Genomic DNA, 26447 nt, shown 5'->3' with positions numbered 1-26447 from the left:
CTGATCTGCAGCAATTTCTCAAACGCCACCATGATAACAAACTTGGCTCAACTTTTCTGAATGCTGAAGTGACTCGGACACTCGCATGCTAATCTACAGTTGCTGCAGCTGGCAGCGCCCAAGGATTCAGAATTTCAGATATCAGATTCTGGGGGGCACTGTAGCTCGCATAACAAGAATGTAGCTACAGGCACATACCATGAACGTCACCTTTTCCTTTCTTCCCATGAAGCGGACAGCTCCCACTGCATGGCTTCTCCAGTTCTCCTTTGGCATGTGTAGTCGCTCACTGCCGAGCATGAGACCCAGAGCAGGCGAAGTGGCCGCTTCCATCAGCAGAAGCTACGTGCAGACTCTCAAGATCATCCAACTTGCAGCCCAGGGCGCAGACCAACTCCCACTCCCAGTGCAGACGCACTATGCATAGGATGGGGAAACAGGCAGGCATGCCCGGCCAACAAGTGCAGATCAAGACAGCACAATCTGGGAATTGGATTACGACCCGTCACCAGAGCCATTCATGAACCAAGATGCATGCGATCCTGTCCTGTCCAAGCAGTAGCACAACAGGGGAAAGAAAAGGTAAAGGAGTAACCCATACAAGGATTAACAATTGTCCCTGTAACACATATATGGCCAAGCCAACATGTAGGGGCTAGTCGGCTAGAAGAGCACCCACAAAACCAACCGCACAGCAATAACAAACTCGATTTATTTTAGCAGCATGGCTCTCCACGATAAGGAAGCATGCAAATTTTCAACACCAAATAAACTCAAGGCACTAACCTGGATGGGAGTGAGTGACATCCCTCGTGACTTGATGTCAACACAAAGAAAGAAATCATTTACTAGGCAAACCGTGACAGAGGATGTTCTTTTAGCATGCATGGCTCCATCCACTTGCGAAGTTGCTCCACACTGCTAGTGATCAAAACTCAGTGCTTCCACCGTTATGACCTGTTTACACGCCATAACGAACTTTTACTATAATCAAGATTCAGTAAGGTTTGTGCCAACAAGCACGATAGAGACACACTTGCTTTTACAAATTACAGGGCAGAAATCGATGTAAATACTTTATTGCCATGGCAGTCGCTGTAACCAAGCACCAAGTTTCATTATAAAGTAACCACAGTACTTGCCCAATGAACTTACCATGAAGTGATCAAACTTGACTGCAAGCAGAGATGGACAAGCAAGCTTTGCATCTCCATGGTGATTGCCATGGCTCAAAACCAGAGCCCTTTCGTGTCACAGTTACACTGTTTCTCCCTATCCTGAGGAGTTACTACAACAGCTGTCTGTTGGCCATTTGAAATAAAAAACTTTGCCTTCCAATTTGCACAATAGAATACGAATCATAGAACGATTCAGTTGACCTATATAACTCTGACTTCACTTGTTTCTATGTCATCTTTTGTACATCCAAAGCAATACCAGCTAGCATTAAATATTTTAACATTAGCACTCACAGGTCACAGCTGCAGATGTCTATTACGGTCATTATGCTCACAAACAGCAACTAACTAAGCAACACAGAAATGGAACATATTAAAAAGAAGAAGGTAAACTACAAGCTTCCTTGTTCAGTCAGTGTAACTAAAAGCAGTGACTTAACATCTTATCAATCAGGCTTCAGTACAGGTTTAATGTCCTGATCTGACATTAAGCTGACAAGAGCCCAAGCAAGCCTGGGCCAGGCCAATGGCAGTACCAGTGGATAAGCCCACTGAATTTGTGCAGAGAGAGGAATGAACTTACTGGCAGTCCACACCAAGTTAAATACTAAATCCAGTTTCACAAATGGGAGATGAAAAGCTCAGAAATCCAAATAGTAACTACCAAGTTTGGTTTCCATTAATCACGAAAATAAATATTTAAGGGCAAAACTTCTAAAATGGTCTTGCAGATACAAAAAAATACTCAACAAAATTATGTGTTGCTGATAAAAAAACTGAGGCGGCCCATCAATTAAATCCAATCCAAAATAAAGGACCAAATTAGGAAGATGTTCAAAGGTTCTCAGTTCTCATTCCAGAATTTTGAAGCTGGAAGCTGGCAGCTGACAGAACTTAATGGCATATTTGACGATGAAAAGAGCTACCTTACATTATGTCAACCAGTAGTTGAAATAACACGGAACATTGTTCTAAGATACACTGTCACCAGGGTCAGTCAACCCCGACGGATTTTGAGGATTCCAATGGAAAATTAGTGCATATAGTGCTAATAATTCCTAATGACCCCTCCTATTTTCAGACAAGACCCCGATGATCATCTAGCCTAGATTCGCCCCTGCTAGTAACAGTCTATCATTGTCAAGTGTGCCCCTGCTTCTCCCTCCCTCCTCTCAACAGTTCTAAAATTTGAAAACACATCCTAGTTCAAACATTAATGCAACTGGGCTCTTTCTTCTAATATGCAATACTTCAACGGAATCTTCAAACTACAAAGTGAGTAGAGTAGTGACTTACAGTCTCAGACAATGTAAAAGAGGCTCCCAGTCAAATGATCAGGTGTTGAAGAGATACCAGGCCACTAATAGAAGGATGAAAGAGAATTCCAGGGTCATAGGGTCAAGAAGAGAAGGATTTTGAACATTCAATTCCCATCAGATGTACAATATGAGATACTTTTATACAAAGTCCAGATCAACTTCAAGTAAGCAATAAATGAAAAAGGAATAATAATAAAATTGTGGTACCAACTAATTTCAAAATTACCATAAGTGTTTATTACTAGGCTAAAGAGAAAACTGGACCATTGGACCTGTTTCTAAATAATTGGAATGTCCTAATATCTCAGCCCAAGTCAAAACTCTGAACTTCTGATGTGCCCTCATCGCAGCCCTAGATATGCAAAACTATAAAAACTGACGAAAGTGGGCAAGTTTCTTGAGGACAACAGCATAGTCGCATACTCTGCATAAATTATGCACCGTTACAATTCACAACACCAAAGTACACAAGTCAGCTTCTTATGTGAAACATTCATCATAATATTCCAAACATATGCAACAAGAAGGGGACACAACAAGGCAATATACACATGAGACATGTGACTAGGTGACAGTGACACTAAGGGTCTATTTGGACTTTGGAATTGGGATCCAAATTCCAAATCCTTTTGAAATCTAAAAGTTTGTAGAGCAATCCCCATTGTTCCAAACAGGCCCTAATGCAAATTACACAACTAAACAGCATCTGCGACTCCCTGTAGGTAATTTTGTGGCAACAGAATCTTTGTTTTCTGAGTGAAGTAGCAAACATAGGAAACGTCACACTTGAATATTAGGTAAACATTTTTCCTGCCACATAAAAAGTAGGGGTTCCTATAGCATAAGAGCAAAATGAAAGTATACATATAATCTTGAGCAAGTCAGAACTCAGAAGTACGTACATTCAGTATCGTAACGTCAGTTTCAACTATGTAAACAAAGTGAACATCTAGAATGAAAACAGCTCATCTCAATGATTGTGTATAAAATTTAAGGCAAAGCCAAGCTGCATTGCTTAACACACACAGGGTTGTTGTCAATACCCAATTACAGTAAGACAAAATGTAGCCAACTCAAAAGGAGAAACAAAAGGATATGGACTAAAGATACCAGTCTATGCCACTTGTCCTGTGGTGGGACATACAGCACCAATATCACCATTGGCACGGAGGAGATGCCAATCCCTAACCCCTCATAGCTCAAATTCATCATCCAACTTTAGCGCCTCAGCTGCAGCCTCCTCTTCCTCATCATCAATGGCAAAGTATGGGTTATGCACCTCAGGCCTGAACTTGTACCCAGTAAAGACATAGAACGCGAGCGTCGCGAGCTCCCCTGCCACGACGCTAGTCCACAGGTACCGGTACGAGGTGATGGTCTGTAGCGCATACACCACGACACGCGTGAAGTAAATGTAGCAGATGACGACCACATAGTACTGGCGGAAGAGGGTGAGCTTCATGAGGTTCACGGCGGCCTTCCCGTCCGAGCGAGCAGCCTCCCGGAGGTTCTTAATGGACCACACAATCGGGAAGAGCACAGCACAACAGCAGACCACATCGACCAGCAAGAAAATCTGCTTCCAGGTGACCCAGTCCCGGGCATAGGGTCCAGATTCGTCAATCACCACCTGCGCGATGTTAGCTACAACCTGCAGGGGGATGACCACCATAAGCACCTTCTTCTCTCGGTCGGCCAGGTAGGGCTTGAGGAAGGACCAGCCGGTGCCGATGAGCACTATAAGCGTGAAGAGCGAGATCCCCTTGAGGAAGCTGAAGATGTAGAAGAGGACGTCCCATCCATGGGCGGTGCCGGTGCGCTCAATGCATGACTTGTCCTCGGCCTCGGCGAGGAGGTTGAGCGCCTTGAGCACGAGCACGGCGAGCATGAAGTAGTGGATCCGGAAGACGGCGGCCCGCTTGCGGAGGAGGATGGCGACCCAGGCAGCGGCGAGGCCGGCGTAGGCGAGGCAGAAGAGGAAGTAGAAGGAGGGCAGCGCGGAGGCCCCCGCGGAGAGGTACTGGCGCTCCCCGGTGGCCGGGTCGACGTTGTACATGGCGGAGCGGACGTCCATGTCGACCTTGAGGCCGCCGCCGAGGCAGTTGGCGAAGACGAGCGTGTACTGGCCGGGCTCGTTGACGCGGAAGGCGGTGGAGAAGGAGGAGGAGCGGGCGACCTCGACGCCGGCGGGGTTGGAGGGCGGGCGGAGGCGGTCGAAAGAGAAGGCGAGCTTGACGAGCTCGGACTGGAGCGCGCAGGTGACGTCGAGGTCCTGGAGCTGGCGGAGGACGTGGACCCAGGCGTCGAGCGTGGAGAGGAAGAAGCCGAGCTGGGAGAGGTCCAGCTCCGCGGAGGCCTGCGGGTCGAAGGCGATGCCGGAGACGTTGAGCTCCAGCACGCCCGAGTGGGAGAAGCCGAACTCGTCCAGCGGGATGATGCTGCGCGGGTCGGCCCGGATCGCGGTCTCCCGGATCTCGGCCGCCACGGGCGGAACCGACACCATCGCGGCGACGAGGAAGAGGAGGGCGGTCAGGGAGGGCCTCCGGAGCGCCGCGGCGCGCGGCAACGGCGAGGCAGCCATTATGGGTGCCGCCGCGATCTGGGGGGCCGGGGGTTGGGGCGATAGGCGGCGGTGGTGCGGTGGCCTGCGGTGGGATTTGGGATTTGGAGGGTGAGCGAGCGAGCGGCTCGTGGGGAGGGGATGGCGTGGTGGGTCGGTAAAGGCGACGGGACGCGCTGGTGGGTTGCCAACTCCCTCCGGGTCCGCAGTCCGCTCCGCCTGGCGAGTGGCGACAACGCGCGGCGACGCAGCACTTCGCGCCTCGTGGCTCGTGCAGTGCAGTCGTGCCTTGTGCGTCTCCCTTTTACATTTCGAAGCGTTTTTTTAGAATATAAAAATATAGAAAAAAAGAGAAAATAATTATGCTTTTTGAACGCAAGAAAATAATTATGCTTAGCTTAGCTTGCTCAGAAAATGAACACGATTACAACGATCAGTAGAAAATACCGCTGCAAATTGCCCGATAACTCTCTCACGGTTGGATTGAACCTCGGCACATCTCTACGTTGACTCTCGAGTTTCCTCCAATTCGTCTCATCCATCACAAACAAGTGTCGTCACAGGATATGTGTTGATCAAACTTTCTTAACTTCGACTATGTTTATAAAAAATATAGCAAAATTTATATCTTCAAATAAATTTATTATAAAAATATATTCAACGATTTATTTAATGTTACTAATTTTGCATCATAATATTAACTTTTTCTTATATATAATTGGTCAAAGTTAAAACATTTGACTTTTCGAAAAATAAAAATGACACTTGTCTTGGGACAAGGGAGTAGAACATATGGTTTCAATATCATTCTCTTAAAAAAAATCTACTTACACGCCATACACACATGGGGCCGTTATGTCATTATCTTGTGGTTAGGTATCTTAATGCTCGTTCTGTCTTAGCTGGTCTTCTTCACCTTCCTGGCTCCCTCTCACTCACTCTTTTTTTCCACCCAACTCTACTGTTGTAATCGAGCAAATCCAACGATCTTGAGGTGCGAATTGAGCAGATTTAATGAAGTCTGACAACCCCGCCCAATGCTAGTGGTTAGGGTTTTGGGTTGATGATGTGTTCTCCAACTATAAAAGGGGCCAAAGACTGACAAACTTGCAGTGGTAGCGATCGAGACATCCATGGGGGCGGGGTTACCGCAACGTCGTCTGTTGCGCAATGGGAGAGACCGGTTGGGTGGTGCCAACGACGAAGGCGTTGGCTTGAGATGGAGAAGATGGATGTTATATGATCAGAGCTAACGGCAGAGGAGGCGACATAGGTGGGTCACTTATGCATTGAAGAAGATCGTTGGGACTACAGTTAGCATCTGTGGGTTGTAAGCGTCATTTCGCTGCCGAAGCTAGGCGTGAAATGAGGGTACTTGATAAAAAAAAATGTGCGTGTACGGTGTATAATAGCATGGACCATGCATCCGCTAGGGCTTATTTAGATTCTTTGTCTAAAGTTTAGTGAGCTAAAGTTAAGGACTAAAATTTTAAACCACTTTAGCTCACTCGGGTGGTCTAGAGTTGCTCATTTGTATGGCCTAGAGTTTTTGTGAGGTTGCTAACTTAGCGTTTTAGAGTTTAGACCTTCTTTTTGAGCCTTAAGAGCTAAAATGGTGAAATTTTACTCTTTCTTTTTTTCCTTCTACAACTACTCTATAGGGGGTGTTTGGTACTGCTCCACAAACTCCACCGTAGAGCAACTCCATAAAAAATCTAGAGTTTGTGGATCATCTCTTAGGTGCTCTCACAACTCCATCCTTTTTCCTCGATAAGAGTGTGTGGAGCCGAAACTATTTGGCTAAAAAATGTGGAGCGAAGCTGAAAAAACGTGGAGTGGAGCATTCCCAAATACCCCCATAATAGGTAAATTAGTGCACCTGCAAAGACAACTCCCCCCGATATTATGGGGGTGTTTGGAACTGCTTCACAAACTCTACCGTGGAGTAGCTCAAAAAAACTGTAGTTTGTGGAACTTCTCTTTAGCTGCTCTCATAACTCTACCATCTTTCCTTGAAAAGAGTGCATGAAGCTAAGACCGTTTAGCTAAAAAAACATAGAGCAAAGCGGTTGCAAACAACTCCTACGTGTACTCACGGAAGAAATGGCCAACTAGTACCAAACATCCTTCTATATGTAAAGAGAAGAAATAGCCAACTAGTACCGGTAGTTTTGTCTTGTCTCTATTTTTCCCATGGATGAAAATGGCGGTTGACGTTTCATTGTCGGTGTTGGCACGGCGTGCTTTGAGATCCATGATCAACATGGTCTAGAAAAGATTATATGTAAAGAGGTTTGTTGGAAGTAGTGCTTTAGTCTCCTTCTCTAAGCAAACCGATTAGTTTATAGGTTACCGGTTAGCAAGTTGATTAAACAACTTGATTAACTCAATCTACCTTCCTTCACTCTAGGTCTGTTCTAGCAAGTTTACAGGCTACAGGTTAGCAAGTTAATCAAACAACTTGATTAACTCTATCTATCTTCCCTATTTCAGGGTCTCTGTTCTAGCACTCCTTTTAGACATCGCTAATGGTTAGAAGTAACTTAAGAGTTTTTTTAATATCCTTTTCATATTGATAGGATAGAGATTATGGTGGAAAAAACCACTCCAACAACTTCAATAAGTCCCTAGATATTGTCATCACATATTCCTATTTTTTGCTAGCTAAATACACACAAGATACAGAAATAAGATGTTGGAATATAGAAAAATACATAGAATATTTTTTATTTAAATGGCTCTCTAAATAAGGATTTAGAGAGTCTACATCCTCACTATTGACACTGGTTTTGCAATTTTGGGCATCAAAACACGTCTAACAACTTTTCTTTCTTGTTCTTCATTTTTCCCCTCAACTCCATCCCGTAAAAATCGTTCAGTATATTTCCAGAGACGACGTTGCTCACCAACCTTTGACCAGGGGTGTTTGTGCGTGCGACCAAATCCCCTCCCCTGCGAGGGCATCCCATTCCTCGAGGGCAATCAATCGTACAGTCGCACTGCCATCACAGCGTCTGACTGCGAAGGTTGTGCCGCAAATGCTTGCTGTGCCACTATGTTGTTTCGCTCTACCATTGTTGTCACTGACTCGTAGCGGTAGACGGCATGCCGAGCACCCCAACCGCTAGCCATTGCCATCAACTCAAGGAAGAAGAAAGACGTATTTGCAAATATATTTCAACCTTCTTTTTTCTTTCAAAGTTTATTGAGTCAGAACAACCCATGTAAATATATGAAGAGCCTGATTTATAGCGGGTCTATTGTAGGGGATAAGCATTTTGAGAATCTAAAAGCAACTCCAAGAGATTTTTTATATTCTTTCTAATTTATAGGAATAAAGGTTTTGATAAAAATATCATCCAATAGCTCCTTTAATCAGATCTTTAAATATAGATATTCTCTATAAGATTTCTCGTTAGCCAAAGATGAGGTATGAGAATGGCTCTTTAGAGTGTGTATATGACAAAATCTGTTGGAGGGTATAAAAATGTAGAAAATTATTTTTACACTTAAATAACTTTTCAAACGTAGAGAGAAAACTTAAAAAACAAACTCTTGGAGATATTCTAAGTAGCTAGTTATAGAGAGCCAATTTTATCGAGGTCGAGTTGCTCTAGGAAAGACTTAGCAAATGCCATGGTATCCGTGTCACTTCAAAACAAAAAGAAAGACAAAAATTTTGACCTACGAGATAAAGAAGAGTCAAGAGTAATTCATCTCCATGTCCACATCGGACGAAAAGCCACGTCAGCTAGCTCAGAGATTCTGCCATTCCTCCCGCTAGCTCCCGCTCGCGGGTTCGACGACAACACCACTAAAACCCACATCTCATAGGAACAAAAATGGTGGTGCGATAAGAAGGGTGGCACTGTTGGCGCTGGGCCGGCTACGAGCGGTGGCCGTCCTCAGATCCGCCACCCCAGAGCCACCCCTCCCCCTTCCCCACCATGCCACGTCGGATTACGGACCCTTAGGCTTGCGATGGTGCTGCGGCGGGGTCGGGGCCCATGCTCGGGCGACGCGGGATCTGAGCCGCCATTGGTGGATTTTTGTTCGATTGATTGCGAACATTTTGTTCTGGTACGCTCTGTGTCTCCTCTTGCTCGTCCTTGTCCGCCTCGTCCTCGCCGTAGTCGTCGTGCCTTTGACCTAAATGCTTAGATTGCATTCTTTCTAGAACGGAGGGAATACTTATTTGTGTATATTTCCACATCCCCTAAACCCAAACCCTAGATCGAATCGAGGCTGCGCACGGACCATTCTCCGGATTGGGTGTCGCTTCACATAGCTACCACTACGGTGCCACCTCACCGCCATTCCATTGCCTGGTAACTAGCATCGTTGGTGGTAGGGGCTGGAAACCGTGCGGTGATGACGCCTGACGCGGCTTCCAAGTCGGGTTTGCCCTGCTGCGGCGCTCTACTGCGCCACTCCTAATGGATGAATGGATCATGGATACTACCCCTACGATGCCCTGATGCGCCGCAGTGGTGATCTCCTTCCCATGATGCCAAAATGATGCCAATCTTGATCACACCACTCCTCATATCACCAACTATTTGATCCAATGGATGATCTCTTGCAATTTGAACCGGTTGGAGAACTTGAGCTTGATGGCTTGAGCTTGGTTGATCATTTAGTTGATTCACTTGTTGAGATATAAATGATGCCAATCTTGATCACACCACTCCTCATATCACCAAAAATTTATTTATGCCAACCATGCTGGACATGGAAATGGACTCAGACCGATGAATGGAGTGCTGATGTGGGGTGATGATGTTCAACCTTTTCTGAATTATATGCCATTGAGCAATTGAGGTAGATGCGAGTATCTAATTAGAGCTCACCCTTCCCACTCTTGAAGCCTATTTTAATCATCCCTTTTTGTTTGTGGTTCTGCCTATGCCTAGGATGGTCATTCGGATATGTGAGAGCGAGCACAGTCCCACTTACATTGGGATGAGTAAGTTGTGCTACAAGAGAAATGAGAAGCTGGTTTCCATGATTGAGCAAAGGCAATGCTGAGCCCTTTTTTATATGGTTTATGTTATGATTCTTTATGGCTTTCATTTTTGTTTTGTACTACTCTTGAGTGGCTATGATGGTTCAAATTTCCATTAGGGAGCTTCTACACTCTACCATCTTTTGAGCTGGTACCTTCCGTTTGCTGCTTAACTAGGATGGCTAATACCATACTAGTTACTACCTCCATACAAACAAGAATGCGACCTTGTCTCTGTTTGTTGCTTAACTTGGATGGCTTGTAACTTACTACCTACGTCCCAAAAAGAATGCAATTCAGTCTATGCATTTGGACAAGCATTCCTTTTGGGGCAGTGGTAGCAACAAGTAACCGGTTATGTGGCTGAGAGAGAGAGAGAGATTACACTATGCTTCCACTATAAATTGCAGTTGGTATGCTGATAATTGTTAAATCTGAGCCACTCAAGTGAACTCCTTGTTCTTCTAGTACCACTGTATGAATACCCTCCGTGCACCACCACCACACTACTCCCACAACAGTTTCTGCTCGTTGAGTTGGTTCATACTTTTATTCTGTTTTGTATTTATATTTTTTGTGTTCTTATCTGCTTGTTCTTTTGTGCTCTTTTGCATGTCTTGTTGATGTTGTACACCTCTACCCTGATCTAAGGCTATTCTTCACTTGCCTTCCTGGCTCCTGCTAATTTTGAACCTACGACCTGGGTCAATATTATTGGGACTGATGTGCCAAGTCATTTTCATTTCATAGGTACTTACCTAAGTGCCCCTCAAGAACAAAGAAATAAATTTCAAGTGTGGGGCAATGATCAACAACCATAGCTGATAAAAGCGCCTTTGAACAATCAAGGCTACTATGGGTACCAAACTAGAATCCTCGCTTTCCTCTCTTGGAAACCTTTTCAATTATGTTGTAATGATAGTGGCTTTGTCCTTGGATGGTCATGCCCTCTTGATGTGTGATAACCAGGGCAGCTCCACTTATCATATCAGGACATGTTGATGTGGTGATAAGAGATGATGGGTATATGGTTAAATGATTGAGAAAAGGCAAAGCTGAGCACCCCCCAACACATACACAAAAAGAAAAGGGAATAAGAAAACACAATTTTATGTTGTCCCTTCCCTTTTTTGTTGAATATGTTGTTGCTTTGTAACCTACATATTTTTTTTTGGCTTCATTCCTTTTGTTGCATTTGTCTAACACCATGCATTTAAACTCGGATTCTGTTTGTCACTAGGTTGGGATGTTTCCTTGTTTCTGACATTGATTTTGCTATAATTGTTTACAATAGCCTTGTTTTGCATGATGGATACTTTCTGATAACTTTGTTCATCCTAGAATTTATTGCAGTAATTTCATGAGTTATGTCTCACTACTCCTGTTGGAACTGGGTGAGTTTGTAGTAATTTTGTTGTCACTTGTTTGTTGATATTCCTTTCTTGTTTGGAACTATTCTTCAGCGGCTGTGATGTCAAATGCCCCAGTCCCATAGAGCTATTACTTTTTAGCATCTTGAATTGTCACTTTTGGAATTTTGCTCAATATGCTGCTAAACTAGGACGGCTTGTACCATGTACAAGCAACCAGTTAGCAACTAATTGTTGTCATTGGTATGGTGGTGGTGTGGTATATATCCAAATGAACAATCCTACTCAAAAGTTCATTTAGACAAGGATGGAGGTAGTATATGTTTCTTCTGCGAGTATTGTGTTGATACCGGGGCAAATCTGAGCCATTCAACATGACATTACTCTTTCTGTTTCGTCATATACTTTTGTTTATGATTCTATTTCATTCATGTATCCTACCTTTTTCAGTGATATCAACTTGGGATCAATATGTCAACTTTGATTTGATGTCACGTAAGATTCTTGACTTGGGTAGACTTGGTGCATCAGATTCCTCGTGTTTTTGGTTGGGATGCTGAAAGGTCCTAATATGGCTAGAGGGGGGTGAATAGCCTATTTAAAAATCTACAAATCAACTAGAGCAATTTGATTAGTATGACAAATAGCGAAATGCAAACTTGCTCTAGCTCTACAAGGGTTGCAAGCCACCTATCCGACAATTCTAATTGCAATAATTACTAGGCATCCAACTCGTAAAGTTACTACTCACTAAGAGTTCTCAAACTTGCTACTCTAAAGAGCTCTACTAGATGAACTTAAAATAACAAAGCAAGCTCTCAAATCTAATTACACTAAAGAGCTTGCCACAACTAGTTTGCTAGAATATAAATGAGTGAGTATGGTGATTATACCGCCATGTAGAGGAATGAACCAATCACAAGATGAAGATTATGCCAATCACTGGAAGAATACAAATGACAAGAGACAACCGATTTTCTCCCGAGGTTCACGTGCTTGCCAACACGCTATGTCCCTGTTGTGTCGACCAACACTTGGTGGTTCGGCGGCTAAGAGGTGTTTCACAAATCTCGTCTACACGATCGGACACCGCAAGAACCTACCCACAAATGAGGTAACTCAATGACACAAGCAATTTACTAGAGTTACCTTTCGGCACTTCGCCGGGAAAGGTACAACTCCCCTCACAATCACCGAAGGCGGCCATGAACAATCACCAACTCGTGCCGATCCTCCACCGCTGCACCAAGCCATCTAGGTGGTGGCAACCACCAAGAGTAACAAACAAAAACCGCAGCGCAACATGAATAACAAGTGCCTCTAGATGCAATCACTCAAGCAATGCACTTGGATTCTCTCCTAATCTCACAAAGATGATGGATCAATGATGGAGATGAGTGGGAGTGCTTTGGCTAAGCTCACAAGGTTGTTATGTCAATGAAAATGTGCAAGAGAGTGAGCTTGAGCCAGCCATGGGGCTTAAATAGAAGCCCCCACGAAATAGAGCCGTTGTACCCCTTCACTGGGTATGATCGGGGTGACCGGACGGTCCAGTCCTACTGACCGAACGTAGGGCTCAGCGTTCGGTCACCCGATGGCGGCCACGTGTCATCCTATGTTCAACAGGAGTTGTCTGATCTCAACGGTCGATAGTTGACCGGACGCTCTGGCACAAGTGACCGGACGCTGAACCCCCAGCGTCCGGTCGTTTACAGTAAGGTTCCAAAACTAGTTTTCTTCGACCGGACATGTCCGGTGGCACTTGACCGGACACAGCCAGTGTCCGGTCAGTCACCCTGATTACTGTGCAGCTCCGTCAGCTCTGACCAGACACTACCTTCTAGCGTCCGGTCAGTCAGAGGCCTAGCATCCGATCACATGACCGATGCTAGGGTATCACTGCCACGCCTGACCGGACGCACCGGTCTCCCTGAGATCAGCGTCTGGTTAGTTGTAAAACAGCAAGACTGACCCTCTATCATCTCTATGTCCTTCATCCTTGCTCAAATGTGCCAACCACCAAGTGTATCACCTTGTGCACATGTGTTAGCATATTTTCACAAATATTTCCAAGGGTGTTAGCACTCCACTAGATCATAAATGCATGTGCAATGAATTAGAGCATCTAGTGGCACTTTGATAACCGTATTTCGACATGAGTTTCACTCCTCTTAATAGTATGACTATCTATCCTAAATGTGATCACACTCATTAAGTGTCTTGATTACTAAAACAAAATGGCTCCTACATTTTATACCTTTGCCTTGAGCCTTTTGTTTTTTCTCTTTCTTCTTTTCCAAGTTTAAGCCTTTGATCATAACCATGCCATCACCATTGTCATGATCTTCGTCATTGCTTCATCACTTGGAGTAGTGCTACCTATCTCATGATCACTTTTATAAACTAGGTTAGCATTTAGGGTTTCATCAATTAACCAAAACCAAACTAGAGCTTTCAATCTCCCCCTTTTTGGTAATTGATGACAACCCTTATATAAAGATATGAAATAAGATTCAATTGAGTTCATGTTGCTTGCCCAAGCATATTTACCATGTGTAAAGGATATTGACAAGTTTCATGAACTCCATATGGTAGCAATTGCTCCCCCTACATATGTGCTAAGAGTTTGGATTGTAGCTTTGCACATATGCTTGGATAGGAAATATAGGAGACAATTTCTACCAAATGATGCTAAGGTATAAGAGATGGACCTTTGAAGCATGATACCAATCGGAGTGCACTATTATACCATCCTTAGCACCATTTGTAACATACATAAAAACTAGAACACCCCATGAGATCAATATTATAAGTAAGGGTCTAGTTTCCATATGATGAACATAAGTCTAGTTACTTTAGCTAGATACCACTTGATAGCTAGATACCACTTGTAAATACTTGAAAATGAAATCATTAGATATCCTATGCATGCTAGTTTTCCATTTCATCATTCAAACTTACACTAGCATACACCATACAAGCATGGATATTGAAATTGAAAACTTGTGCCATGCAAGCAAACATATGAGATTCTCATTCAAATGCACCATATAAGTTCATGAGCTTGCTCCCCCTACTTGTGTGCTCAAGATTTTATAATTGATCCCCTTCCTTTGTCATATCTTATCTCTCTACACTACACTCCCCCTATAATTTATCTTTATTTCTCTCCCCCTTTGTCATCAATGACCACAAAGGCTTAAAGTATAGATAGGTTCAAGTTATAGATAGGCTGGGGTGAAACCATGTGAATTGAGGATCATTTTTCAATTTGGTTCAATCTAGATTACTTGCAAAAGATATTTAACTCGGTTTGATCTAAGGACAAGCTTCTTCACACCTCCAAATAAGGGTTATCTTGTACCATGTTGAGTTAAACACTTATAGCTCATTTTATAGATCAAACACTAGGTTTACAAGCCCACAAACATGTCATATGCTACCACTAGATCATTTCAAGCATACAAGCAATAGTGGTACCATACAAGCATCAAATTCATTTGATTTTCATGAATGTGTATATTCAAACGTGAAATATGTCTAGATGCACTAATCATGTCCTTGGCAAGGATGAATGTCATGCCAATCAATTTATACCTTGTATTGCTCGAAGGAGAGGCATATCATATAACGGGGGTGCATCAACACATATTGGTGAAGTCAAGTATGTTCAATTCATTCCTTAGCTTGCAAAACCTCTTCTCATCAAGTGGCTTGGTGAATATGTCAGCAAGTTGATCTTCAGTGCCCACACTCTCTATGCAAATGTTCCCTTTTTGTTGGTGATCTCTTATGAAGTGACGACGAACATCTATATGCTTTGTTCTGGAGTGTTGAACCAGGTTGTTTGTGAGTTTAATGGCACTCTCATTGTCACATAGCAATGGCACTTGCTTGATCCTAATTCCAAAATCACTCAAAGTAGCCTTCATCCAAAGTAATTGAGCACAACAACTACCGGCCGAAATGTACTCCGCTTTGGTGGTTGAAAGTGCTACACTATTTTGCTTCTTTGATGACCAAGATACAAGTGATCTTCCTAATAGTTGACATGTGCCTGATGTGCTCTTTCTCTCAACTTTGCATCCCGCATAATCGAAGTCCGAATATCCAATCAACTCAAATTTTGCTCCTTTGGGATACCATAATCCAACATGTTGTGTATGCTTCAAGTACCTCAATATTCTCTTTGTTGCTTTTAAATGACTCTCTCTTAGTGAGGCTTGAAATCTAGCACACATACATACACTAAACATCACATCCGGTCTTGATGCGGTCACATAGAGTAGGCTTCTAATCATAGACCGATACATCTTTTGATCCACCATGTTGCCACTAGCATCACTATCTAAGCTTTCACTTGTCCCCATTGGTGTACTAATAGCTTTACTATAATCCATTCCAAACTTCTTGAGCATGTCCTTGATATACTTGCCTTGACTCACAAATGTGCCACTCTTCATTTGCTTGATTTGAAGACCAAGGAAGTAGCTAAGTTCTCCAATCATGAACATCTCAAACTCACTTGCCATCATCTTGCCAAACTCCTCACAAAAATCTTGATTTGTTGACCCAAATATGATATCATCAACATAGATTTGCATTACAAACAAGTTATTTCCAAGCTTCTTGGTAAAGAGAGTGGTGTCAACCTTTCCCATCTTGAATCCCTTAGAGAGTAGGAAATCCCTCAATCTCTTATACCATGCTCTTGGTGCTTGTTTCAATCCATACAAAGCCTTTCTTAACTTGTAAACATGGTTGGGTTTCTTTTCATCTTCAAAACCGGGAGGTTGCTCAACATACACAAGCTCATTGATGTACCCATTGAGAAATGCACTCTTCACATCCATTTGGTACAACTTGATGTTGTGGGCACAAGCATAGGCTAACAAGATCCTAATTGCTTCCAATCTTGCAACCGGGGCATATGTTTCTTCAAAGTCAAGACCTTCAACTTGAGTGTAACCTTGAGCCACTAATCTTGCTTTGTTCCTTATTACTATCCAATCTTGATCTTGCTTGTTCCAAAAGACCCACTTGGTTCCAATCACATTATAATTCTTAGGTCTCTCTATTAAATCCCATACTTGGTTTCTTGTGAAGTTGTTTAGCTCTTCATGCATAGCATTGACCCAATCAACATCCTTCAAAGCTTCATCTATCTTTTTAGGTTCCATGGATGACACAAATGAGAAATGCTCATAAAATGAAGCCAATCTTGATCTAGTTTGCACACCTCTTGAAATTTCACCAATGATAGTGTCCAATAGATGATCTCTTGCAACATTGATTGGTTGAAGCACTTGCACTTGATTGCTAGCATTTGATTGATCACTTGGTTGAGATGATGAACTAGCCACTTGTTGATCTTGCACATTGCCATCAATGGTGCTTACTTGGATTTGATCATGAGAACCACTAGCTTGCACATTTGAGTTAGAGAGCACTTGATTCTTGTTATCTTCAACATCAATCACCTCTCTAGGCCTTAACTCACCAATGTCTTTGTTTCTCATTGCCTTGACCAATTGAGTTCCTTTCACATCATCTAGATTTTTATCTTCCTCTTGGGAACCATTTGTTTCATTAAACTCCACATCATGAACTTCCTCAAGAGTACCACTAGTCAAATTCCAAACTCTATAAGCCTTACTAGTAGTGGAGTAACCAAGCAAGAAACCTTCATCACATTTCTTTTCAAACTTGCTCAATATAGTGCCTTTCTTCAATATATAGCATTTACAACCAAATACCCGAAAGTATGCTATGTTGGGCTTTCTTCCATTCAATAGCTCATAAGGTGTCTTCTCCATCATGGGGTGATAATAGAGTTGGTTGCTATAGTAGCAAGCCGTGTTGATTGCTTTGGCCCAAAATGAATGACTCACATTGTACTCACTCAACATTGATCTTGCCATATCAATTAAGGTTCTATTCTTTCTTTCAACTAACCCATTTAATTGAGGAGTGTACTTGGCTGAGAATTGATGTCTAATTCCAAATTCATTACACAACTTATCAATTCTTGTGTTCTTGAACTCACTTCCATTGTCACTTCTAACTTTCTTGATTGTTGTTTCAAACTCATTGTGAACACCCTTGACAAAAGATTTGAATATTGCAAACACATCACTCTTGTCACCAAGAAAGAAGACCCATGTGTATCTAGTGAAATCATCCATAATCATAAATCCATATTTGTTTTCACCAATGCTAGTGTATATGGTTGGTCCAAACAAGTCCATGTGCATCAACTCAAATGCCTTAGATGTGCTCATCATGCTCTTCTTAGGATGTGTGTTACCAACTTATTTTCTGGCTTGACATGCACTACATAGCTTATCCTTTTCAAATATGACATCTTTCAAGCCTCTAACTAAGTCATGCTTAATCAACTTGTTCAATTGTTTCATTCCAACATGACCAAGCCTTCTATGCCATAACCAACCCATGCTAGACTTAGTGATCAAACATATTGTCAATTGAGCTTCTCTAGCATTGAAATCAACTAAGTATAGATTCTCATATCTAAATCCTTTGAATATCAAGTTAGGGCCATCTACACTTATGATCTCTACCTCATCCACACCAAATATGCACTTGAAACCAAGATCACACAATTGAGCTACCAACAAAAGGTTAAAGTTCAAGCTCTCTACTAGTAGCACATTAGAAATGCTCAAGTCATTAGATATTGCAATCTTACCAAGCCCTTTGACCTTGTCTTTGCCATTGTCACCAAATGTGATGCTATCAAATCCATTGCTCTTGTTTTCATTGATTGAATTGAACATTCTTGGATCACCGGTCATGTGTTGTGTGCACCCACTATCAAGCACCCAATGCCTTCCTCTGGCTTTATAATTGACCTACAAAAGAAGATCAATTCTTTTTAGATACCCAAACTTGCTTGGGTCCTTGAAGGTTAGTTACCAAGGTCTTTGGTACCCAAATGGCCTTCTTTTTTGGGCCCACAATTGGTGTACCAATAAACTTAGCCATCACACCATTGGCACCCTTAACAAGCATGTAACAAGAATCAAATTTGATTGAGGATACATTAGGTAGCTTATTCTTGTTAATCTTGCAATATTGCTCTATATGTCCAACTTGCTTGCATCTATTGCAAAACCGACCATTACCCTTTACAAAGCTAACTTTGGGAGTGACAAAGGCCGCCTTGCCTTTCTTGGGGGTATAGCCTAATCTCTCTTTGTTGAGAGAAAACCTTTGGCTACCCAAGCACTTTAGCAAGCGGGCATCTCCACCATAGGCATTGCCTAAGGCACACGTGAGCTCATTCACCTCCTTCTTGAAGGTCTCATTTTCCACCATTAGTGAGGCATCACAAGTGAGACCATCACTCAAAGGTGAAGTAGAAGTAATAGTGCTACAAGAAGTGTTAGTGGGTGCAACTACAATGGGCTTATAAAGAGATTCATCAATAAGATCACATGTTAGTCCCACATCACATGATGCGATCACTTGCTCCTTCTTGGCTTCCTCCACTTTGACTTACTCAATAAGAGAGGAGTGAGCCTTTTCAAGCTTAGAGTCAGCTTTGCCAAGCTTCTCATGGGCTTCCATTAGCCTCTCATGAGTGGCATTGAGCTCATCAAAGGATTGCTCAAGAAATTTTACCTTCTTACGTAATTCTTTGCACTCCTTTCTCTTCATCTCATTGTAAGCGTGCACTTGCTCACATATGTCCAAGAGCTCCTCCTTGGTGTACTCTTCATCTTCATCATCATCATCATCATTTTCATTCCTACAAGAGTCACTTTCACATTCATCATCATCACTCTCATCATATTTTACCTTGGTAGGCTTTGCCATGAGGCATGCCGATGGAGTGTCGAAGATGGAGAGCTTCTTGTTGATGGCGATGCTTGCTAGTGCTCTTTTGATAGATTTCTTGTCATCATCACTAGAGTTATCACCATCCGAGGAACCATCGCTATCCCAAGTGACTACATAGCCTCCACCTTTCTTCTTCTTTTGGAAGGTCATTCTCTTCTCCTTCTTCTCCTTTTCATTTTTATCTTTCTTGTGCTTCTTCTTCTCATCTTCATTATTATCACTATTGTAGGGATAATTTGCTACAACATGATCGGGGCTCTTGCAATTGTAGCATCTTCTCACATACTCTTTGCTCTTTGTGTGATCTCTTCCCTTTCTTGCACCATAGCTCTTCTTCTTCATGAATTTACCTATCTTGCGCACAAATAGGGCCATGGCTTCATCATCAATGTCACTAAGATCATCATCATCACTTGATTCTTTCTTGGACTTGCCCTTGTTCTTGGATGATGATGAGCTAGCCTTGAATTCTATACCCTTCTTTTTCTTATCCTCTTCTTCCTTCTTCTCATCCTTGTCATCCCCCTCCCTTTCCACACGGTATGTCTCTTGTGTCATGACATCACCTAGTACTTGGTTGGGGGTAACCTCCTTCAATCCTCCTCTTATGATGAGCAATCTCAATATCTCAAATCTTGGAGGTAGGCACATCAAGAAACGATGAGAGACATCATCATCCTTAATCTTCTCTCCCAATGCCTTCAAATCATTGACAATGACTTGCAATCGATGGAACATCTCCGGTATGCTCTCATCATCCTTCATCTTGAAACTTGTCAACTTGTCCTTAAGGATATACAACTTGGCACTCTTCACCGCCGGTGTGCCCTCTTATGTTTCTTCCAATCTCTTCCACACCTCATTTGCTCTTTCACAATCCTTGATTTGCTCAAACACCTTGGAATCAATGGTATTGTAGATGGTGTTGAGAGCCATTGTATTGCATTGCTTGTTGATCTTATCTTGGTTGGTGGGATCATCAGGATCAATGATAGCATAGTCATTCTTGGTCACTTCCCATACTTGATCATTGTTTGAACCAAGATACATCCTCATCTTTCTCTTTCAATAATCATAGCATGTGCCATCAAAGAATGGTGGTTTGCCCCCCCCACATGGTTGAACACAACTTGAGCCATAATTTGACACCGAGGTTGTTAAGCCTTCAATCAAATGGTGACCACGGCTCTGATACCACTTGAAAGGTCCTAATATGGCTAGAGGGGGGGTGAATAGCCTATTTAAAAATCTACAAATCAACTAGAGCAATTTGATTAGTATGACAAATAGCGAAATGCAAACTTGCTCTAGCTCTACAAGGGTTGCAAGCCACCTATCCGACAATTCTAATTGCAATAATTACTAGGCACCCAACTCGCAAAGTTACTACTCACTAAGAGCTCTCAAACTTGCTACTCTAAAGAGCTCCACTAGATGAACTTAAAATAACAAAGCAAGCTCTCAAATCTAATTACACTAAAGAGCTTGCCACAACTAGTTTGCTAGAATATAAATGAGTGAGTATGGTGATTATACCGCCATGTAGAGGAATGAACCAATCACAAGATGAAGATTATGCCAATCACTGGAAGAATACAAATGACAAGAGACAACCGATTTTCTCCCGAGGTTCATGTGCTTGCCAACACGCTATGTCCCTGTTGTGTCGACCAACACTTGGTGGTTCGGCGGCTAAGAGGTGTTTCACAAACCTCGTCCACACGATCGGACACCGCAAGAACCTACCCACAAATGAGGTAACTCAATGACACAAGCAATTTACTAGAGTTACCTTTCGGCACTTCGCCGGGAAAGGTACAACTCCCCTCACAATCACCGAAGGCGGCCATGAACAATCACCAACTCGTGCCGATCCTCCACCGCTGCACCAAGCCGTCTAGGTGGTGGCAACCACCAAGAGTAACAAACGAAAACCATAGCGCAACATGAATAACAAGTGCCTCTAGATGCAATCACTCAAGCAATGCACTTGGATTCTCTCCTAATCTCACAAAGATGATGGATCAATGATGGAGATGAGTGGGAGTGCTTTGGCTAAGCTCACAAGGTTGTTATGTCAATGAAAATGTGCAAGAGAGTGAGCTTGAGCCAGCCATGGGGCTTAAATAGAAGCCCCCACGAAATAGAGCCGTTGTACCCCTTCACTAGGTATGATCGGGGTGACCGGACGGTCTAGTCCTATTGACCGAACGTAGGGCTCAGCGTTCGGTCACCCGATGGCGGCCACGTGTCATCCTACGTTCAACAGGAGTTGTCTGATCTCATCGGTCGATAGTTGACCGGACGCTCTGGCACAAGTGACCGGACGCTGAACCCCCAGCGTCCGGTCGTTTACAGTAAGGTTCCAAAACCAGTTTTCTTCGACCGGACATGTCCGGTGGCACTTGACCGGACACAGCCAGCGTCCGGTCAGTCACCGTGATTACTGTGCAGCTCCGTCAGCTCTGACCAGACACTACCTTCTAGCGTTCGGTCAGTCAGAGGCCCAGCATCCGATCACATGACCGATGCTAGGGTATCACTGCCACGCCTGACCGGACGCACCGGTCTCCCTGAGATCAGCGTCTGGTCAGTTGTAAAATAGCAAGACTGACCCTCTATCATCTCTATGTCCTTCATCCTTGCTCAAATGTGCCAACCACCAAGTGTATCACCTTGTGCACATGTGTTAGCATATTTTCACAAATATTTCCAAGGGTGTTAGCACTCCACTAGATCCTAAATGCATGTGCAATGAATTAGAGCATCTAGTGGCACTTTGATAACCGTATTTCGACACGAGTTTCACTCCTCTTAATAGTATGACTATCTATCCTAAATGTGATCACACTCATTAAGTGTCTTGATTACTAAAACAAAATGGCTCCTACATTTTATTCCTTTGCCTTGAGCCTTTTGTTTTTTCTCTTTCTTCTTTTCCAAGTTTAAGCCTTTGATCATAACCATGCCATCACCATTGTCATGATCTTCGTCATTGCTTCATCACTTAGAGTAGTGCTACCTATCTCATGATCACTTTTATAAACTAAGTTAGCATTTAGGGTTTCATCAATTAACCAAAACCAAACTAGAGCTTTCAATCTCCCCCTTTTTGGTAATTGATGACAACCCTTATATAAAGATATGAAATAAGATTCAATTGAGTTCATGTTGCTTGCCCAAGCATATTTACCATGTGTAAAGGATATTGACAAGTTTCATGAACTCCATATGGTAGCAATTGCTCCCCCTACATATGTGCTAAGAGTTTGGATTGTAGCTTTGCACATATGCTTAGATAGGAAATATAGGAGACAATTTCTACCAAATGATGCTAAGGTATAAGAGATGGACCTTTGAAGCATGATACCAATCAGAGTGCACTATTATACCATCCTTAGCACCATTTGTAACATACATAAAAACTAGAACACCCCATGAGATCAATATTATAAGTAAGGGTCTAGTTTCCATATGATGAACATAAGTCTAGTTACTTTAGCTAGATACCACTTGATAGCTAGATACCACTTGTAAATACTTGAAAATGAAATCATTAGATATCCTATGCATGCTAGTTTTCCATTTCATCATTCAAACTTACACTAGCATACACCACACAAGCATGGATATTGAAATTGAAAACTTGTGCCATGCAAGCAAACATATGAGATTCTCATTCAAATGCACCATATAAGTTCATGAGCTTGCTCCCCCTACTTGTGTGCTCAAGATTTTATAATTGATCCCCTTCCTTTGTCATATCTTATCTCTCTACACTACACTCCCCCTATAATTTATCTTTATTTCTCTCCCCCTTTGTCATCAATGACCACAAAGGCTTAAAGTATAGATAGGTTCAAGTTATAGATAGGCTGGGGTGAAACCATGTGAATTGAGGATCATTTTTCAATTTGGTTCAATCTAGATTACTTGCAAAAGATATTTAACTCGGTTTGATCCAAGGACAAGCTTCTTCACACCTCCAAATAAGGGTTATCTTGTACCATGTTGAGTTAAACACTTATAGCTCATTTTATAGATCAAACACTAGGTTTACAAGCCCACAAACATGTCATATGCTACCACTAGATCATTTCAAGCATACAAGCAATAGTGGTACCATACAAGCATCAAATTCATTTGATTTTCATGAATGTGTATATTCAAACGTGAAATATGTCTAGATGCACTAATCATGTCCTTGGCAAGGATGAATGCCATGCCAATCAATTTATACCTTGTATTGCTCGAAGGAGAGGCATATCATATAACGGGGGTGCATCAACACATATTGGTGAAGTCAAGTATGTTCAATTCATTCCTTAGCTTGTATTGGTGAGTAGGGTGATTATACCGGACGCACTGGTCTCCCTAAGATCAGCGTCCGGTCAGTTGTAAAACAGCAAGACTGACCCTCTATCATCTCTATCTCCTTCACCCTTGCTCAAATGTGCCAACCACCAAATGTATCACCTTATGCATATGTGTTAGCATATTTTCACAAATATTTCTAAGGGTGTTAGCACTCTACTAGATCCTAAATGCATGTGCAATGAATTAGAGCATCTAGTGGCACTTTGATAACCGTATTTCGATACGAGTTTTACTCCTCTTAATATTATGGCTATCTATCCTAAATGTGATCACACTCATTAAGTGTCTTGATCACTAAAACAAAATGGCTCCTATATTTTATACCTTTGTCTTGAGCCTTTTGTTTTTTCTCTTTCTTCTTTTCCAAGTTCAAGCCTTTGATCATAACCATGCCATCACCATTGTTGGTAAAGAAAGTGACCAACTAGTAAATATTTGTAGTTTTGCTGTACATTGTGATCGGAGGTGGCCTAGCACTAAATGACACGGGATTTATATTGGTTCAGGCAACATGCCCTACGTCCAGTGTGGGTCGGTCGGTGACTTTATTCCCGAGCCTAGGTGCTCGAAGTCTGTAGTGGGGTTACAAATGAGAGAGGGAGAGATGGGGTGTCCGGTTGGTCCGGTTGGAAGGGCCGAGATCGACTGGAGCTATGCTATGAATGAAGTGTCCAACCCTAAACTTGAACTTGAAGAGGTCGACTTGGGTTAACTTTTTTGTTTGGAGGGAGCACATCCCCTTTTATAGAAGAAGGGGTGGCTTTACAAGTGAGAGGAGAAAGAGTATGGACATTTCTAATCCTTGTTGCCCACATCGACGGGGACGGGACAATGGTGGGCGCTCGCAATACTGTTGATGTCGCTGTAGAATGTCAGGTACATGTGGGAGGTTGAGTTGTTTTCTTCAAGACTGGAGGACGTCGGTACCTGCAAAAATGTTGTCTTGCTGACTGGAGGCATGGCTATACCACGTTTACCTGGTACGGTGAATTCCGGTGCCCACAATTCTGTTGATGCCCAGAGGCACATGGGGGTCTTACCGTACGGGTGTTTTGACCAGCGCCTACAATACTGTTGAGGTAAATGTTAGCGCCTACAATACTGTTTTGTGGCAGGGCAGTTGTAAAGTGCTACTCCGTAGGGTATGGTCCCTGGTGCTGTGGTTTGACTTGCGAGCCCCATCTTGCCTTCTTTCATACGCCTCCTGGTTCCATCCGAGCGGGCGTCCCTGATCGGATGGTCCCCAGTCGGTTCTGGCGTGCTAGTCGGAGAATAGCGATGGGTAGGGTTCTCTATGAACCCTGGTCGGAGACATGGGGTCGAAATCGGAGGCGGTCCTCGGGTCAGGCCTTCCGAGTGGAGGCCGTGTGAAGGCAGCCGAAGCCTGACGCTAGCGCTCCGATCGGAGAGGCCATTCGGAGTTGGCCTGAGCCTGAGCTAGTGCTTCGGTCGGAAAGATGGGCCGAAGGTGGCCAGGGCCTGAAGCGAGTGCTCCAGTCTGTTGAGTTTAGACTCTTGGGCCGATCCAAAAGAAGAAAAGGCCGTCCTCCTAGGCTGAGCCCTAGCATGGAAGCCGGTCCACGAGGGACCCCGGGTTTATGAACCCGACAGGAGCCCCCGAGCCCCCGGGCGATTTTTGGGCAGAATCATTCGGGGGATTTTTGTCTTGTCGCCAGGTGCGTGCGAGCGCACCCGTGGGTGTAGCCCCCGAGCCCCCAGGCGGTTCGGGCAGAACCATCTGGGGGTGTTTTTAGCGGGCATGTGTGCGTGTTTTTGAGATGAATTTTTGTTTAACCATGGTGTCATTGCGCACTGTGGGATTGGGTGAGTCAGAGTCATGAACGGACCATGGCGTCATTGCACGCCGTGGATAGGATCGAAGTGGAATTGCGAGTAGACCTAGGCATCGGTGCGCGCCGTGGATCAAGAGAGTTTAGTTTTAGTTAGTGATGCCATTACGCGAGTTTAGGAGTCACGGTCCCAGGAGCCATAGCCGGATGTCGCTGATCCTATCGACACGAGTTCAGGGTCATGGTCCCAGGGTTTCTTTGGAGCACAGTGAAGCCATCTGAAGCTGTTATGAAGACGTTGTTAGTTTAGTTAAAGATCAGACGAGGCGGTGCTCGCGGGTCTAGGCGTCGGTGCACGCCGGGGACCGGGCGAGTCATAGTCATGGATCTAGCGAGTTCGAGGTTGCTGTCCTTGGCATTTTTCTTGAGCCCTCAAGCCCTGTCGGGCCTTCGTAGGGGTCGATGTGAGTTTTTGTGCGTTTACCCCATCCTCGGTTCCTCACAACCAGAGGGGCTGAGTTTCGTCTCATGTCCCGATCGCTCAGGCTCGAAAGACTAGCTCGATGAGTTGTTAACGGGTGTGATCGAGTGGAATCCAGATCCATCATTTGTGATGGGGTTGGCATAGCCCTCTTGTGACATTCCACTACTCCTTTACCTACAACCCGACAGATGCCTAGGTCATTCTAGAGACCAACCTGGGTGGCCTTTCGGCCTCCCCTCGATGGAGATTCTATGGGCTTGGTGAGAGGTTCAGGATTGAACGAGAAGGTCGAGATGACCCACTCTGCTAGACTGGGCGAGGGCCGCACGGGGCTCATCTATGGTTTTCTCCCCTGGCTCTGTTTTGGTTGCTCATATCGAATGAGGCAACCGCCGCTTCGTGACATAATCATGGAACATTTTGATGCATTTCGCTGCATGTGCGATGCTTAGTTCCTGAGCCCTCGGGCGGTTCATGCCCTAACCCTCTGGGGGGTTCAGG

At 43.6% G+C, this 26447-nt stretch overlaps 1 protein-coding gene across 1 annotated transcript; it reads right to left on the bottom strand.

Annotated features, from left to right (window-relative positions):
* Positions 1–3341: 3341 nt before the first annotated feature.
* On the bottom strand, positions 3342–5252 carry LOC136531517 (protein CANDIDATE G-PROTEIN COUPLED RECEPTOR 7-like). The gene has a single exon (XM_066524170.1). It carries the CDS (start codon positions 5076–5078, stop codon positions 3690–3692), a length of 1389 nt encoding a protein of 462 aa, XP_066380267.1. The 5' UTR covers positions 5079–5252; the 3' UTR covers positions 3342–3689.
* Positions 5253–26447: the final 21195 nt, after the last annotated feature.

The sequence above is a fragment of the Miscanthus floridulus genome, unplaced genomic scaffold (assembly GCF_019320115.1).
Source record: "Miscanthus floridulus cultivar M001 unplaced genomic scaffold, ASM1932011v1 fs_365_4_5, whole genome shotgun sequence".
NCBI classification, from domain to species: Eukaryota; Viridiplantae; Streptophyta; class Magnoliopsida; order Poales; family Poaceae; genus Miscanthus; species Miscanthus floridulus.
This window is presented reverse-complemented; position numbering and strand designations above follow the sequence as displayed.

What these genes read in the sequence shown, in the direction of transcription:
- LOC136531517 (XM_066524170.1), bottom strand. Translation starts at nt 5,078, where the DNA reads ATGGCTGCCTCGCCGTTGCCGCGCGCCGCGGCGCTCCGGAGGCCCTCC.